General features: G+C 40.8%; 1 protein-coding gene across 2 annotated transcripts in view; it reads right to left on the bottom strand.

Annotated features, from left to right (window-relative positions):
* Positions 1-19,583, bottom strand: part of MYO1H (myosin IH) — a 94,319-nt gene that overhangs the window by 53,781 nt on the left and 20,955 nt on the right. For both annotated transcript variants that reach the window (XM_055096092.2, XM_055096093.2), the window contains exons 2-3: positions 6,124-6,285; positions 1,526-1,641 (exon numbers count right to left, since the gene is read on the bottom strand). In XM_055096092.2, coding sequence (XP_054952067.1) covers positions 1,526-1,641; positions 6,124-6,249 — 242 coding nt within the window. In that variant the 5' untranslated portion in view covers positions 6,250-6,285. The remainder of the gene's footprint in view (positions 1-1,525; positions 1,642-6,123; positions 6,286-19,583) is intronic.

Raw genomic sequence — 19,583 nt, 5'->3', positions numbered from 1 at the left:
GACCAGCATGGGCAACACACTGAGACCCTGTCTCTATAAAAATTACAAAAATTAGCCAGGGTGGTGGTGTGTGCCTGTAGTCCTGGCTACTTAGGAGGCTGAGGCTGGAGGATCACCTGAGCTCTGGGAGGTGGAGGCTGCAGTGATCCATTACTGTGTCACTGCTCTCCAGTCTGGGTGATAAAGCGAGACCCTGTCTCAACATATATATGGTGGTGATGCAGAAAGGCTTATAAGTGCCTTAGAAAGTGGAATAGCTGAGTCACCAAGACAACAGAGGCAGAATCTAAATATTAGCCTAGAAGTCAAGAGGGAGAAAAACTAGAAAATTCAGCAAAGCCTGGGCAAGAAAAAATTGCTCAACTTTCCTTTTTTTTTTTTTTTTTGGTAGTCATTGTTTTGAATGTTAAATAACTATTAGAACATTTGACCAATCAGGCATAGTGATAAACAAATGGCATTATTTAGCAGAAAATATGGGTTATACGTTATTTTCAAATACAAGGGAAATTATTTAAAATGGTAAGGTTTTAAGGCCTAAAAATGTACTCAAGTTTGTGAAAACTGATATCAAAGTGGTTATATTTTCTAGCTTCTGTGAAATGGCTCTAGAAACTCTGAATTAATGTGTAACTAACCAGTAATCTCTAACTACATGCAAATTTTTATTTCAGTCCCTTTTAATTAACTTCTGAATTAAATGAGAAATCTAAACAGATTGTTTTTACAGAGTCAGTTACATGTTAAGAAGGAAACATGGTGTTTGGAGACAAGAGATCTGAGTTCAGGTGAATAATTCTACCCTGTCAGCTTATAGTGTTACATAAAAACAAATTCTGGCCATACTGCAGGCGAGTATGTATTTTCAAAAACTTGCATAAAACAGAATAAAATGTTGTGTACTAAAAATATAATCACCATCTACAAATTATTATTACCATAGGTTATACATAGGGGAGAGGAATGAAGAAATTTGCACCTCTTAAGCTTCCACAGCCCTGGGAAGTTTCTACCAACGAGCAGTCCTCTTAGCCGCTGTGACACTCAGGCACCAGTAGATGGCACTATAGCAACCCTCTTCCCGGAGAAGACATCTCTCCAGCCACACTTAAATTTCTCAGCAGTTACACACAGGTTGCACCTCTTTTCATATTTAAGCTGAGATTCCATAAAGACCCTCTAAAGTTTTCTACTACTTTGGAATACTTACTTCACAAGAAGGCAAGGGCTTAAATGAGGTACAGAACCTAATAAACATGCATCAAGGATTTAGATGGATGGATGGATGGATGTATCGATGGATAGGTAGGTGGATGGATAGGTAAATGGATGGATGGATAGGCGGATGGATGGATATGTGGATGGATGGATAGATAGGTGGATGGATAGGTGGATGAATGGATGGGTGGGCGGATGGATGGATGGATGGATGAATGGATGGACAGATGCGTGGTGAGAAGGAAGGAGAGAGAGGAAGGGGAAAAAGAAAAATCCTCCTAGTGATGATCCTGTGGATGCTACTTACACATGTGGTGGCAGTTCAAAGAAATTGACCCCTTGATAAAGTTCCATCTGGCTCACAGTGTAGATTCCGAGCTCCTGGTATGGATTCACAGACACGAGGAGGGTGCCAATATATGTCTAGAGAAATGGACCAAAGCACAAGTGAGGAATTCTGGGGTGCAAAAGACTGTCACACATGATGATCCCCATGTGTTCATTCCACATGGAGGATTTAAAATGATAAATCAGGCGGGGTCTCTGCTGGGAGCTTACATGGCAGGTGTATGAGGGAGACAGCAGACAAACAGCTGAGGAATGAAGACAGCTGCAGGAAGAGATCAGTGTTAAGAAAGGTGTACATGGCCGGGCGCGGTGGATCATGCCTGTAATCCCAGCACTTTGGGAGGCCGAGGCGGGTGGATCACAGGTCAGGAGATCGAGACCATCCTGGCTAACATGGTAAAACCCCATCTCTACTAAAAATACAAAAAATTAGCCAGGTGTGATGGTGCATGCCTGTAGTCCCAGTTACTCGGGAGGCGGAGGCAGGAGAATCTCTTGAACCCAGGAGGCGGAGGTTGCAGTGAGCCGAGATCAGCCACTGCACTCCAGCCTGGGTGACAGAGTGAGACTCCGACTCAAAAAACTAACTAAATAAATAAATAAAAAGAAAGGTATACATAGCATAACGAGGGTACAAACAATAAAAGCAGGCCATATTAGCAGGCATGGGGAAGTCTTCTTCTTCTTCTTTTTTTGAGACAGAGTCTCACTTTGCTGCCCAGGCTGGAGTGCAGTGGCTTGATCTCGGCTCATTGCAACCTCTGCCTCCCAGGTTCAAGTGATTCTCCTCAGCCTCCCATAGCTGGGATTACAGGCATGCGCCACCACCCCCAGCTAATTTTGTATTTTTAGTAGAGATGCAGTTTCACCATGTTGGCCAGGCTGGTCTTGAACTCCTGACCTCAGGCGATCTGCCTGCCTCGGCCTCCCAAAGTGCTGGGATTACAGGTGTGAGCCACCGCGCCTGGCCGGGAAGACTTCTTTAAGGAGGTGACACCTGAGCAGAGCTTGAAGGAGCCAGCTGTAAACAAAGTAGGCAGGAAGGGCATTTCAGGCTGAAGGGATACATGAGGCAGGCTAGGGGCATGAGAGGCCATTGTGGTTGAAGCCCGAGTGAGGGCAGAATGGAGACTAGCAAGAGAGGATGTCGAAGATGGAGCAGGCTCAGATCATACAGGCTCCGTGGGCTCCCATGAGGAATTGGGGTTTTATTCTAAATGCAGTGGATGGCAGAGATACCACACTCCCCTATTGAAATAAAATACCTGCCCTACAAAGATTTCATGATGAAAATGCCAAAAGCAATTGTAACAAAAGCAAAAATTGACAAATGGGATCTAATTAAACTAAAGAGCTTCTGCACAGCCAAAGAAACTATCACCAGAGTGAACAGGCAACCTACAGAAAGGGAGAAAAGTTCTACAACCTATCCACCTGACAAAGGTCTAATATCCAGTCTACAAGGAATTTAAACAAACTTACAAGAAAAAACAATCCCATTAAAAAGTGGGCAAAGGAAAATAAACAGACACTTCGCAAAAAGAAGACATACATGCAGCCAACAATCATATGAAAAAAAGCTCAACACCACCGATCATTCCAGAAATGCAAATCCAAACCACAATGAGATATCATCTCACACCAGTCAGAATGGCGATTATTAAAAAGTAAAAAAATAACAGATGCTGGCAAGGCAGTGGAGAAAAAGGAAGGCTTTTACACTGTTGGTGGGAGTGTAAATTAGTTCAACCATTGTGGAAAACAGTGTGGCGATTCCTCAAAGATCTAGAGGCAGAAATACCATTTGACCCAGCAATCCCAAAGAAATATAAATCATTCTATTATAAAGATACATGTACACGTGTGTTCACTGCGGCACTATTCACAACATCAAAGACATGGAATGAACCCAAATGCCCATCAATGATAGACTGAATAAAGAAAATATAGTGCATATACACTATGGAATACTATGTAGCCATAAAAAGGAACGAGATCATGTCCTTTGCTGGGACATGGAAGTAGCTAGAAGCCATTATCCTCAGCAAACTAATGCAGGAACAGAAAACCAAACACTGCGTGTTCTTGCTAATAAGTGGGAACTAAATGATGAGGACACATGGACACATTTGTGGGGGAGGGGGGAACAACACCCACTGGGGCTTGTTGCGGGGGACAGAGAGCATCAGGAAGAATAGCTAATGCATGCTGGTCTTAATACCTTGGTGATGGGTTGATCTGTGCAGCAAACCACCACAGCACGTTTACCTATGTAACAAACCTGCACATCCTGCACATGTACCCCTGAAGTTAAAAGTTGAAGATACAAAAAAAGAGAAATACCTCCCTAAACTATTACACATGAATGGACAACTTTAAGAGGGGAGCACGTAACCTGATTTATGGTTCTTAAAGGTCTCTCTGGCATTGAGTGAAAGTAGGATGGGTGGGCCGGGCACAGTAATCCCAGGACTCTGGGAGGCTGAGGCAGGTGGATCACCCAAGGTCAGGAGTTTGAGACCAGCCTGGCCAACATGATGAAACCCCATCTCTACTAAAAATACAAAAAAATTAGCCAGGCGTGGTGGCGGATGCCTGTAATCCCAGCTACTTGGGAGGCTGAGGCAGGAGAATTGCTTGAACCCGGGTGGCGGAGGTTGCAGTGAGCCAAGATCGGGGCCACTGCACCCCAGCCTGGGCGACAGAGTGAGACTCCATATGAAAAAGAAAAAAACCAAACAAACAAGAAAACAGGATGGGTATACCTACAAACCTCCTAAAATTGGGCAAAACACTCCCGCTACTGGCACTTATATTCCTAGATTTCAACATTAAATTCTACTCATATTCAAGTTTTTCAAGTACTTACTTATATTTATAATATAACCACTAACATAAGGCTTTTGAAATACAATTATGAATAAACAAAGAGCTCCAAGCTCTTATATAGAAAAAAAATTAATATACTCCTTGGAAAATACATCTGGTATTCTCAGATTCTCAGTGTGTAGCTGTTTCAAATACAGGATGCACTAAAGTATATATTAAGATTATGCTAAAATAGCTGGGTGTGGTGGTGTGTGCCTGTAATCCCAGCTACGTGGGAGGCTGAGGCAGGAGGAGTGCTTGAACCCAGGAGTTCAAGACTAGCCTGGGCAACTTAGCAAGACCCAACTCAAAAAAAAAAAAAAAAAAAAAAAGATTACGCTAAAATCGTTCTCCAATCTCCAGGACAAAAATCAAACAGAGAACCAAAGCAGAGAAGTTTCACTAAAACACCATATTACTTCAATCAGTAGAAATTCAGGGTGGAAGACAGTTTCTGAAATGTATCCGTTCAAATCAGAAACATTTAGCTTAATCGCAATGATCCTGTCATGCCATTTGTACTTCTCTGTACCATGCTATTTTTTCCTTTTCCTGTACATAAAATTAGTTTTTCTATTTCTACAATTAAGGGTGATAATTATGAAAGTTAGGCTCTAGGATATGTACTCTAAGAAACACCTTGTTTACTTCTTCTGGTATCCTTGGTTTCAACATATAGATTAAGTCACGGGCAGCATTACAAACAAAATAGCTATAAGACAATTATTTTTAAACCACTTCTGTCTAATTTACTCTTGGCAAAAAGCTAATAAAATCTCAAAAAATTAAATAATTTTAATAACACCCACGACATACACAGGGACACTATGAAGTTTACCCTAGAGGAATTTACCTGAAAAACGACCCTCAAATCAGAGTGTGGTGATAAATGGGAATTTAACGAAAACTAGCTTTTGAATAAAAACTAGATGTGACAAGATCAATCTGAGAAGTTTGGTAAGTGCTGCATTCTCGACCCTTGACCATTCGTGGGGTGTGGTGGACAGCTCTTATTTTTGCCTGCTTGGTATCTCTGCCCCTTTCTCCCAACAGAGTCCTTTGGGGAACCCTCTTCCCCAGCTCTCTGCCTATACCGTCCAGGGCTCCAACTCCACCCCTCACCTTCAGGGGCAGGCCTGGTAAGAGCCTGGCCAATCAGAATAGTCTTCATTTCTAGCCATGAGATTGGTTCAGAGACAGGCACATGACCGAAAGTGGGCCAATCAGAGCTGATCAATGTCAACTTGGGCCATTTACTAGAGCTTATCCCCAGAGTATTGGCTCGCTTCTCGGCAGCAACCCTAAGCTGATAAAATGACAGCCTGGATCTGAGGGCAGCCATCTTGCTGCCATGCACTTGAGACAGAAATGGATGCCTAAGAAAGCAGAGCAGAGATTGAGAAGGAGTCGCCAGACATTGTCTGAAACCCTAGATCTAGTCCCGGGACCTACAGTAACAGACATGGACTGATTCCTTTTAGTGACTTAGGCTGGTGTAAGTTGGGTCTCTGTCACGGGCAGCCATAAACGTCTTAGCACAAAGGATCGAAGTGCATCTAAGAGTGGCGCCTCAGTATCTCCCTTTAATGTCTAACCTAATAGAGTGCTATTATTCGCACTCATCAAAGTCGTGAAGGCAAGAAGGGAACAACCACCCTAGAAAAACAGCTGAGAAGTGGGTCACGTTACGTATATGAGGTTCTTGCTGAAACGCTTGCGGAGGTTGTCGACAAAGGCAGATTCGCTGGTGTACGCGTCCAATAGCACAAAATCCTGAACCCCGACCTTGTCCCGGGCAGTCAGCGCCCCTTCCATGTGCAGACGGATGTGTTTCCTCCTCACGTCTTCTTTCTACGGGAAATAGAACATTCTTCAGCAGCTCATCTATTTGGTAATATCTATTACACGTCTAATGCATGGAAATAACAAGATGCTAAACCCTGGGATAGTAGAGAGCCAGCATTAAATTATGCCGTCTTCACTTAGAGTTTACAATATGGTTGGGGATACAAGATCATAATCATAAAAAATAGGAATAGCAGCAGCTGATAGGAACCAAGTATTTACTGTTAGGTACTATTCTAAACACTTGACTTACACTGTTTCATTTGATCTTCATTCTGACCCTATGAAATACTATTATGATGCCCATTCTACAGATGAGAAAACTGAGGCATAGGAATGTCATAAGCCACGCCCAAAATCTGCCAAAAGACGCAGCCAGAAAATGAACCTAGACAACATACCCAGACTTGCTTTCCTGACAACCATGTACTCAATAAATGTTTTTTTAAAATTAATGTTTCCTTTATGTTGATTAGTCAAGCTTGAATTTTTTCTTTTTTTTAAATTAATTTTTCTTTATTTCAGTAAGTGTTAATTGTGTAAACTCACTTTGTAATTCTCACATGGGTGGTGAGGAGTTTGGGCCAGAAAGGGAAATTCTTGCTACAGAGGAATATTTAAGGAAGGACAAACTTGGAGTGTTCCTCTCCAAGGATGGGCTTCAGACGTCACTGGAGAAGGTGTGGCTACAGCCCATTGGATGGCAAAGAATCTCACCAGGATACCAGGGCCAGAGCTGGTTCGGTCACTGGGCAGGCACCAGGCATGACCTTCCTGAGCACCCGCGCTGCTGGATGGGAGACCATGGAGGGGGCCAAGGAAATCAACCTTCCAGGGCTCAGGCAAGCTGCGGCCAGAGGGCAGGTGTGTGTTGGGAGAGGGAACAGGAGTAGGTATGAAGCCTGGAGTGTGTAATGTCTGCATCAGGAGGGCTGTGACAAAGTGGTCACCAGGCCCTTGGCCAGAGCTGTGAGGTCACTGAGAGACTATGTGCTCTGGGCACACAGTTAGTGTGTGTCCCCCCCACATACCACGTGCAGCAGAATGTACAGTCTGAAAACAAGAAAAAGCAAAACATAGCAAAGGACATCAGGAAGAGAAGCCGCCTGCCTTTGCAATGTCCCTCCAGTGCCCTCTAGTGACAAAAATGACATTGTGTTCACTTTAAGGAGAAATGCCTAAAGCGTGCAGTTTCTTATTGCTCAGCAGGTAATGAAGGGTGAATTTGGATCTGAGAGGCAATAAATTGACAACTGGTACATATGGATATGCAAAGGTCCTAGCATAGCCAAATTAACCCTGCAAAAGAAAAACAAAGCTAGAATAAGACTGTGTTTAATAAGACTGCGTCTCAATTGATTTTCACTAGAGGTCCCAAAACAATTCAGCACAGAAATGGAAAACATTTCCGTCCAATGGTGCAGGAACAACTAGATATTTATAAAGAAAAAAAATTGCAGTTGTGTGTGGTGGCTCACAGCTGTGATCCCAGCACACTGGGATGCTGAGGCAGGAGGATTGTCTAAGGCCAGGAGTTGGAGACCAGCCTGGGCAACACAGGGAGATTCCCATCTCTACTTAAAAATATATAAATAGAAAAAGAAAGTAAAAATGCATTTCAGTCCCTATATTACATTACACTACACTACACACACACACACACACACACACACACACACACGAACTTGAGATGCATCTTAGACCTAAATGCAAATTTAAAATCTATATAAAGCTACTGGAAGTAAACAAGGGGACCATCTTTGTAACCAGGGGAAGGCAAAGTTTTCTTAGATGAGAGCCAGGAAGAAATAATAATAAAAGACACAAAATAAGAAATCAGACTTCACCAAATATAAAGCTTCTCATTAGAAGACACTGTTAAGAAAATAGGCAAGTCACAGAACAGCAGAAAATATTCCTAAATTATACAGACGCAAAGAATTTGTATCCAGAATAAAAGACACCTACAGTCCAATAATAAAAAGACAAACCCAATGAAAATTTGGCAAAAGACTTGAATAGACACTTCACAAGGGAAGATAGACAAATTGGCAATACACACATAGAAAAATGGTCAACATTGTTAGTCATCAGGGAAACACAAATTAAAACCACAATGAGATACCACCACAATAGTTAAAATTAAAAACACTGACAACACCAAATACTGGTGAGGACGCGGAGCAGACAGAATTCTCTCGCACTTCTGGTAGGAATGCAAAGAGAATCACTTTGGGAAAAAGATCTGGCAGTTTCTAATGAAGTTAACCATGCCTCTATTCTTTGATCCAGCGATTCCACTCCTAAGTATTTACACAAGAGAAATGTAAACATATGTCTACAAAAAGACTTGAACATGAAGTTCAACTCATGCTCAACTTTATTCAGAACGGCCCCTAACTGGAAACAATCCAAATCCCCATCAACTGGAGAATGGCTGTGGCCCATCTGTACAATAGAAGGAGGACAGCAATAAAAGAGAAATAACGGGTACACGCAAGAGCATGGATGACTCTCACAGACATTATGCTGAGTGAAAGAGCCCAGACACAAGAGTCGTACTGTAGGATTCCATTGATATGGCACACTGGGACAAGCAAAACTAATCCACAGTGAAAAATCAGAACAATTGTTGCCTAGTTGAGGAGTTGTCAGGCAAATGACATTTTTGGAGTGATGAAAACATTCCATATCATGATAGGGCTGTGGGTTACATGAGTATATCTGTCGGTCAAGATAAACTGTTAAAATTGTGTGCATTTCACTATATGTAAATTTTATTTTTGAAAAACAACCGTAAAAAATAAGTGGGGAAGAGGTAGGGATTGGCTGGAGGTGTGAATATAAACGGAATGGCAGAATGTTAATTGTTAAAGCTAGGTGGTGGGTAGAGGGGGATTTATGACACTATTCTGTTTACTTTGCATAAATTTGAAGTTTTCCATAAAAAAAGTTTTAAAAAACAGAATGGCCACCAGATGTCTCCCTACACTAGCCAAATGGAGCTAGAAGAGCCTTAATCACTAGCAACCTAACATTCAAAACAATGCATTTAGATCAAACAATATTTTAGTGATTTCAGGCTGGGCGTGGTAGCTCGTGTTTGTAATCCTGGCACTTTGGGAGGCCAAGGCAGGCGGATCACTTGAGCCCAGGAGTTTGAAACCAGCCTGAGTAACATGTTGAAACTCTGTCTCTACTAAAAATACGAAAACTAGCTGGGTGTGGCGGTGCGTGCCTGTAGTCCCAGCTGCTCATGAGGCTGAAGTGGGAGGATCGCATGAACCTCAGAAGGCTGAGGCTGCAATGAGCCATGATTGCACTGCTACACTCCAGCCTAGGCAACAGAGTGAGACAGTCTTAAAAAAAAAAAAAAAGAAAAAGAAAAGAAAGAAAGAAACATTTTAGTAATCCCAAATATTTCCATGCTGTACCACATATAGCATAGCATAATGATTAAGACGTTGGAACACGAGCATTTCCAAGTTCAAATCCCATCTCTGTTGCTTCCTGGCAGTATAATCTTGGGAGAGTCCCAAGTCTCTTGTTTCATCTCTATAAAACGGAATTATAATTGTACTTACCTCATAGGGTTGTCAGTTTCACCAGAACCATGTAAAGCACATGGAACCCTGCCAGGCACAATTTAAATTCAGTAAGTGCTTGCTTTTGTCATCATTAGTATCAATAATCACGATTATTAGAAATAGAAACACAGTAAAGCAAGTCTGCTGATTAGGAGTCAATGAGCCTCTATTAAATTGGAGGTGGGTTGGTGTCTGAAATAATGTCTGGAGCTGCACCCAGAAATATTACTGCAGTCAGGTTGCTGCAGGTGGAGGATGCAGAGATTAACCAAGTTTCTCTCTTAGCCTGCTCCTAAGGATGGGAGGGTGGGGTACTCCTGCAGTCAGCCTAGGAACTGATGTGACTTGAAGCCCAAAGAAATTTGACAAAACCTTGTAGATTAAGGAACATGACAATGATTTTTAACTTGCAAGGGTCAAAGCACACTCCATTCACTTCAGACTAGAGTTTTGTTTATTGCAATATTTCAGTTCTGACACCTCGATTCCTTTGTTGATTTCCAGTTATCTTTTAAAGGGTGTGAGAAAACGAGAGTGTCCCAATAACAGTGACATGGACCGTCAAAGGGATGAATATTGGGACATAAGGGAGAAGGGTAATCAAGAAGTTGGAGTGATTCAGCCTTGACCAAAAAGATGACTAAGAGACTTATAAAGAGAGCATTAAATCCAGATTAAATAAGAGGGAGGAAATTAAAGAGATCTTCAATTACACCTAAGAAAATTAAATTAAATCAAATTAAGTTACATCTAAGAAAGAACTCCATCTTTGGGGTGATAAAACTGTGGAGGATCCTAACTGTGCATAACCATGGTGCAGGGATCACAGATTCTGCCTGTTACAGGGTTCCAGCAGGTACCATGACTGAGTCAAGCTGCCAGGTGACGGGGACTGGGTTAGACTCGGGAATGAATGGCCATCTCTGGTGTGTAGCTACTGTCTGGCTCCAGCTGGTTGACATCAGGCACAAATATAGGGCCTGTGTTGCCAGAACTTCCGATTATTTAAGTCAGAAGTTCGGAATTACACACCCAGTCCTGTCATACAATTTACCCTTGCAGGACATTATTTTGCAGCCTCTGCAGCAAGCCACTCTTTGTCTTGGATGGTTTAGACCTGTTGCTCATCTAAAAGCAAGGGATTCAAGGAAACACTCAAACCAGAACCATCATTTTGGAAGTATCATGTACTCAGTGATGATCTGATCATCTTCTACATAATCTAATGCTTGACCCAGTATGTGGAGTCGGGGTGGGGAGATGACAGGGAGGCCACAGTATGTGGAAAGGTGGTGAGATGCCATGGTAGAGGCAGAAATGCCTGCCAGCTATTCCGTGGACTTCCCCACATTTACAAACTCCCTTGCAGTTAGGTGGAGTTGCTTGACTACTTCCGGCCAACTGGCTGTAAATAGAAGTGACATTTGTGTAAGACCCTTCCAGTGTTATTAGAACTTCTTTGATACTGCAATGACTGAGAATTTCTTTTGCTGAATGGACAAGCCACAAGATCAAAACAGCCTGGATTCCTGAGCCATCACATGGAGGAGAGATGTCTTGAAGAGTCATCCACACCCACAGTAGACTTTGTGTACGTAAGAAATAAACTCCTGTTATGGGAAACTTCTGAGTTTTGGGGCTGTTTGTTATTGTAGCTGAAGACTGCTTATCCTGACTAATACACATGCGGAACAGAACTTTTCCACTGGGAGGACAGCAGTTTGAATGTGAGCCACAGTTCTCGCATGTTAAACTTGGCCAGCTGTTTTGGCTACTACCCTAAAGTTCTGGAGGAAGAGTAAGGGCTATTTTTTAAGGGGAGAAGAGGGTAGATGATAAGCCTTGAAGCTGTCATTTTTGAATTTTATTTGAAATGTCAAAATCCTTTGTTCAAGGGAAATGTTATAAGAAACCTTAATATGTAAAATTGAGGAAAGCAGACCTTTCTGATTGAAGTAGGGGGTGAGAGTTTCACTGGGTTGCCCCACAGAAACATGGGAGAGGTTCTGGGGAAAGCCTAGGGCAGAGGAGAGTTTGCAAACCACTGCATAGCCCCCGAGCCTTTATTGCCCAAGCACCATCATTTGAGCACTTCCTTCTCATGTATTGTCATTGTCTGTGTACTGCCAGTACTATTTTTTACTTCATCTTTTCTTTATATTTATTTTTTATATATTTATATATTTATTTATACATATTATTTTAATTCATATTTTTAAAATATATTTTTCCTGTAAATATATATATATAAAGATATTTTGAAAAGTTCTCATACACAAAACTAACAAAAGTACAACAAACTCAATATACACAGCTTCAACGATGAACGTATGCCTTCCCCTATTCCAGCCGTGTTTCACTACTCCCCCAGCACTGGATTATTTAGAGGTAAATCACAAAACATTATATCGCTTTACGTATAAATATTTTAATAGGTATCTCTAAAACATAGGAACTCTAAAACTATACATGCACTTATATACCTATAGGTCATCACAACACCATTATCATAAAGAATACCATAATAATTCCTTAATACTAATTATAATACCTAATGTTCAAATTTCTCTAATTATATCTATATTTTACAATTGGTTTGCTCAAATCAGGATGCAAACAAGGCCCACACGTTGCATGTAGCCAATGTGTCTCTCAAGTCTCTGTTGTTCTATAGGTTCCCTCCATTTCTTTCTTGCAATTTATTCATAGAGAAAATTGGACAATCTGTCTTGTAGAATTTCTCACATTCTAGGTTTTGTTAATTGCATTCTTAAGGAGTCATTTAACACGTCTGTCTTTCTCCTGCATTTCCTGAAAACTGGCTGTTTGAATTAGAGGTCCAATCAGATACAAGATTGATTGGTTTTGCCAAAAAAAAAGACTTCATAGGCAGCATATTATACTTCCAGAAGGAGACACATGAGGGCTGGCTGTCTTTTCAGGATGTCAGTGTTTTCTGATACACACTACCCAAATCCACATTTTCTTAGGAGTTTGATATTCCAGTTCTATCAAACCTTCTTCATTTATTAGATGAGACTGTTCTATAAAGAGAAATCTCCCTTATTAACTGTTTGGTTGCCCTGTGGTACAGTTTGCAAGGGAAAGGCAGGATAAATGTTTGATTTGCTAGTTTTCAGAATAATGAGTTGGTTCCACTGCATCCTCCCAAGGTGACAATGAGTTTTTAATATCATTACAAATTAAAGGTTTATATGTATTGATTATGTTTCATGCCATGATAGTTAACTTTTTTTTTTTTTTTAAGACAGAGTCTTGCTCTGTTGCCCAGGATGGAGTGCAGTGGTGTGATATTGACTCACTGCAACCTCCGCCTTCTGGGTTAAAGCAATTCTTGTCCCTCAGAGTAGCTGGGATCATAGGCATGAACCAAGTATCTGGGATTATAGGCATGCACCACCACACCCAACTAAGATTTTGTATTTTTAGTAGAGACGGGGTTTCACCATGTTGGCCAGGCTGGTCTCGAACTCCTGACCTCAAGTGATCCACCCACCTTGGCCTCCCAAAGTGCTGGGACTACAGGTATGAGCCACTGCGCCCAGCCAACAGTTAACCTTATTGATGCCCAATTTATCCCAAATTTGGCCAGTGGGAATCTATCAAGTAGGCTCTTGAGTAATTTTTAGTTTAATTAATTTATTATTGTTATTTTGGAGATAGGATTTTTACTCTGTCATCCAGCCTGGACTGCGGTAGTGCAGTTATAGCTGTCATACCTGAGTGATTCGAGTCCTTCTGACATGGCCTTGTCTTTATGAGCTTTCTTGCTTATGAGGATGCTGAGTTGTTTCAAAGCTTATTTATTTTCAACCTAGACCTTGAATCTGTCTTTTCTCCAATGAACTCTGGTTTATTTGAGTGGGTAGATGGTAGCTGCCACGTTCATACCCTAGGAGTGGTCATTGCTGCAGGGTTAATCATTGTTTCTAGACCTTTTCAATAGCAGAAGAAAGCATTTTAAAAATAAAATATATTATGAGTTTATTCTGATTCTATCAATTTAATATAGAATGAAGAGGTTTGAACTTAACCTTAGTTTTCTGAGACAAGAGTCTCGCTCTGTTACCCAGGCTGGAGTGCAATGACGTGATCTCACCTCTCTGCAACCTCTGCCTCCCGGGTTCAAGTGATTCTCCTGCCTCAGCCTCCTGAGTAGTTGGGACTACTGGTGCGGGCCACCATGCCTGGCTAATTTTTGTATTTTTAGTAAAGATGGGGTTTCACCATGTTGGCCAGGCTGGTCTCGAACTCCTGACCTGAAGTGATCTGCCCAACTTGGCCTTCCAAATTCTGGAATTACCAGTGTGAACCATCACACCCAGCCTTAACCTTAGTTTTCTAACTCTTCTCTTTTCTCCCATCCAAAAATTCTAGTTCAATGACATGAGCAGTATTTCATTGGCTTTATTAACAATATACACACAACAGTCTCAAAATAATAATACCAACACTGTCACCAGTGGGATTACTGAAAACCATCTAAAACTTTTTGAATTCTTTGTCCTCAGGGTAAACCTCACTGGAATTGTAGAGACACATTACTGTGTTTTTTAGGTTCCCTTGAAATAGTCAATCTCTCTTTCTATGCTAGCAACCAGATGTACATTTTTTTTTTTCATTTTACCATTTATGTCAGGGGATTGATTTTTAAATTTAATTTTGTTTTATAAGTATGTAAAATATTTAATGATGCCAAGGAATAAATTAGGGCATATTCAGAGACCTAGCTCCTGTTCTTACCCTTTCCTCTGCACTCTCATCCTCCTCCTGTAAACAACTATTTTTTAAATGTTAAAATTGGTCTGGGTGCGGTGGCTCTCATGTGTAATCCCAGCACTTTGGGAGGCTGAGGCAGGAGGATCACTCGAGGCCAGGAGTTTGAAACCAGCGTGGGCAACAAAGCGAGACCGTATCTCTACAAAAAGTAAAAAATGAAATAAAAATTTTAAAAAGTTAAAATTGCTGGCCGGGCGTGGTGGCTTATGCCTGTAATCCCAGCACTTTGGGAGGCTGAGGTGGGTGGATCACGAGGTTAAGACATCGACACCATGCTGGCCAACATGGTGAAACTCCATCTGTACTGAAAATACAAAAATTAGCTAGGTATGGTGGTGAGTGCCTGTAGTCTCAGCTACTTGGGAGGCTGAGGCAAAAGAATGGCTTGAACCTGGGAAGCGGAGGTTGCAGTGAGCTGAGATTGCTCCACTGCACTCCAGCCTGGCGACAGAGTGAGACTCCATCTCAAAAAAAAAAAAAAAAAAAAGTTAAAATTGCTAAAACAGTTTCTTTTTTAAATATAAGCAATTTACATGTAGATTTGTTTTCCTCTTTTCTTAGGCTAATGTTTGCAAACTATATATGCTATTTTTCAATCTTGTCTTTTTTGGAGCTCATTTGGGAGTTGTTTAGAGAGATATTCCTCATTATTTTTTAGAACTGCAAAGTATTTCACTATTTGTGCTTACTATATTGCAGTTTACTAAAACAATCCCATAGTGAGGGATCATAACTAGCCTCTCTCTGATAGAAACTGACAGAAACCAATAGCAAAAAACCCTCAATAGCACATAGAAAATCAAACACCACAATCAACTAACACATGTAGACCGTTGCACCCAACAACTGGAGCATATACATTTTAGTTCAAAAGCACATAGAACTTTTTAAAAATGGACATTATTCCAAGCCATAAAGTAAATCTCAAGTTTCAAAAGATTGAAATCCTACAGAGCTGAATCTGATCTAACCCCTAAGTCAGCGCTGTCAAATAGAATCTTCTGACATGATGAAAATATTTGATAGCTTCACTGTTCAGTACAGCAGCCACTAGCCACATGTGTGGCCTTTTAGCACTTGAAATGTGGTGAGGCTGAGGAACTGAAATTTGTATTTAATTTTGATTTATTTAAATTTACATAGCCATAGGTGACCAGTGCCTAGTACTCAGGGAGCACAGGTTTAGATCTAACTTCCAATTCAAAGGACAGTAAGGAATGGAAGACATTAAACAATGCTGTAGTATACCATCACCTAAATCCAGAGTGGGAGACGCTACAGGAAAATCTAGTTACTTTCTTCAACATTTGTTGAAGGAAACTACAAGGGAACCTATATTTTAAAAGAGAAAAAAGTAGAAAATACAACTCAAAACCACAATGAGATACCACTTCACACCCACCCCTATCCCTCCCTCCCTCTCTGTCTTGCTTCCTCTCACACCATGTAATCTCTCTACGTGCTAGCTTCCTTTTACCTTCCACTACGAGTAGCCTGAGGCCCTCACCAGGGAAAATATCAGATAATAAGTGTTGGCAAGGAAGTAAAAAATTTAGAACCCTCATCCATTGTTGGTGGGAATATAAAATGGTGCAGGTCGGGCACAGTGGCGCATGCCTGCAATCCCAGCCTTTTGGGAGGCCCAGATGGGGGCTTGAGCTCAGGAGTTTGAGACTAGCCTGGGTAGCACAGTGAGACCCCATCTCTACAAAAATGAAAAAAAAAATTAGCTGGGTATGGTGGTGCACACCTGTGGTACCATCTATTTGGGAGGCTGAGGTGGGAGGATTGCTTAAGTCTGGGAGGTCAAGGCTGCAGTAAGCCGTGATCACACCACTGGACTCCAGCCTGGGCAAAAGAGTGAGACCTTATCTCAAAAAAAAAAAATAAAAAGGAAAAAGAAAAAAAAAGAAAAAGAAAATGGTGCAGCCACTTTGGAAAACATTCTGGTAGTTCCTCCAAAGATTAAACAGAGCTACCATATGACCCAGCAGTTCCACTCTTAGGTATCTACCCAAGAGAAACGGAAACATGTCCATGGTGTGGTGATGACTGCACAACTCTGCAAATATACTAAAAACAAGTGAACTGTACACTTTAAATAGATTAATTGTATGGCATATGAATTAGATCTCAATAAAGCTGTTATTTTAAAAAAGAGATGAAAAAGAGTTATCAATAGTCACAACGTATGGCATAGTGGTTATGTTTTTAAAAGATTCTGTATCACTTAGAAATAAATACTGAAATACGGAGGAAATGACATTGTGTCTGGAACTGTATCAGAGTAACCTGGCTATGGGAAACAAATGGGGAAGGAGGTAAGACATCACTGGCCATGAGATTATTATTCTGGTGGTGAGAGTTACTAGGAGATTCATTATACTATTCTTTCTACTTTTATACAAAGCTTATCGGTTGCATGACTTATAGAATGTTTATTTTTCATAATACTTATTTAAAACATTTCACAATAAAGTTAAAGATTCTTTAGGAATAAATCTAATAGAAGATATATAAGACTGCTATAGGAGAAAATGATAAGACATTATTGGATAAACAGAACTGATAAAGCCATAGAGGCAGAATGCAGATTGGTGGTTGCCAAATGCTTTGGTTTGGGTATGGTTTGTTCCCACCAAGTCTCATGTTGAAACCTGATCCCCAGTGTTGGAGGTGGGGCCTTCTAGGAGGTGCTTGGGTCATAGGCTCCATCCCATGGATCCCTCATGAATAAATTAATGCCCTCCCTCAGGGTGAGTGAGTTTTCACTCTATTTGTTCCTGAAAGAGCTGGTTATTTAAAAAGAGCCCATCAGGTGATACCTCCACCTCCTCTCTCTTGCTTCCTCACTCACCATGTGATCTCTGCACATGCTAGTTTCCCTTTATCTTCCACTATGAGGCCCTCACCACGTGCAGATGCCCAATCTTGAACTTTCCAGCCATCAGAATTATAAGCCAAATAAACCTTTCTTTCTTTATAAACTATTCAGCCTCAAGTATTCCTTTATAGCAACACAAAATGGACTAAGACAGCAAGAGATGGTGGGAGGGAACATGAGTGGAAACTGCTTAATGGGAAGATATTTTACTTTGGAGTGATGGAAATGTTTTGAAACTATAAAGAAGTGGCGGCTGCACAATATTGTGAGTTTACAAAATGCCACTGAATCTGATTACTTTAAAACAGCTAATTTTACATTATGTGAATTTCACCTCAATACATTTTAAAGGAAAACAATTAGAAGAAATTAAAGAACAATAAAAGGGTATACCATATTCATGAATGGAAAGACTGAGTATTCTAAAGATGTTATGTTCTCCCACACTGGTCCTTAGATTCAATACTATCACAATCAAAATCCCAAGAAGTTTAAGTAAAACTTGACAAGCTGTTTCTGAAATTTTTGTGAAATTGCAAAGGACCAAGAATAGCCAAGATAATCTGTATACAGAACAGCTTATTGTTGTCTGATGACTTGCTCTACTAGTTACCAAGCCATACTGTAAAACTACATTAATCCAGATAGTATGATATTGGCATGGGGATACAAAGACACCAGTGTAACAGACTAGAGAGCCCAGGATCAGACCTACAAATAAATGAACACTTTATGTTGACAAAGGTAGCAGAACAAAGCAGTGAGAAAAGGGCAGCCTTTTCCAAATATCATCCTGGGACACTGGGAGGTGTGTGCAAAAAAACTGTATGCCTACCCCATACCACACAGAAAAGTAATTTTCAGTGGATTAAAGACCTATATGTGGCAACAAAAAGAAAGGAGTACTGATACATGTTACAACGTGGATGAACCTTGAAAACATTATGCTAGGTGAAAGAAGCAGTTACAAAAGGACAACTACTATATGACTTCATTTATATGAAATATCCAGAACAGTGAAATATATAGACATGGAAAGTGGATCAGTAGTTACCAAGTGCTAGGCAGTTTGAGGTGACTGCTAAAGGGCATGAGATTTCTTTTCAAGGTGTTGAAATGTTCTAAAATTGATTGTGTTGACGGTTGTGTAACTCTGTGAATAAACTGAAAACCTTGAGGTATCTACTCTAAATTGTATGGTGTATGAATTGTATTTCAGTAAGATGGTTACCAAAAAAAATCTAAATGTGAAAGGCAAAACTATAAAGCTTTAGAAGAGACTATAGAAGATATCTTCATGGCCTTGGGGTAGGAAATAATTTATTTCTTTCCATTGATTGATTGATTGAGACAGGGTCTTGCTCTGTTGCCCACGCCGAAGTGTAGTGGTGCTACTATAGATTACTGTAGCCTCAAACTTCTGGGCTCAAATGATCCTCTTGCCTTAGCTTCCCAAGTAGTTGAGACCACAGGCACTCATCACCACACCCTGCTAATTTTTGTATTTTTTTATAGAGAAAGGGTTTTGCCATATTGCCCAGGCTTGTCTCAAACTCCTAGGCTCAAGTGATCCATCTGCCTTGGCCTTCCAAAGTGCTGGGATTACAGGTGTGAGCCACTATGCCTAGCCAGGATTTCTTCATAATTCACATGAAAAAGCATCAACCATAAAGGGAATGATGTACAATCTTGATTACATTAAAATCAATACATTTTGTTTATTAAAAGATATAAAAAGAGTGAAGCGCAAAGCTATAGAGTTGGGGAAGCTATTTCCAATACATAAAAAGGATCTAGAAATGAATAAGAAAAATCAAACAGTTCATTCTAAAATTAGGATGGTGGCAAACAGGCATTTTATATAAAATTGAATGGCTGGCCGGGTGTGGTGGCTCCCACCTGTAATCTTAACATTTTGGGAGGCCGAGGTGGGCAGATCGCTTGAGGCCATGAGTTTGAGACCAGTGTGGGCAACATGGCAAAACCCCATCTCTACAAAAAATATGAAAATTAGCTGCATGTGGTGGTACATG

The sequence above is a fragment of the Pan paniscus genome, chromosome 10 (assembly GCF_029289425.2).
Source record: "Pan paniscus chromosome 10, NHGRI_mPanPan1-v2.0_pri, whole genome shotgun sequence".
NCBI lineage: Eukaryota > Metazoa > Chordata > Mammalia > Primates > Hominidae > Pan > Pan paniscus.
Note: the sequence above shows the minus strand (reverse complement) of the source record. Positions and strands in the feature narration are given on the sequence as shown.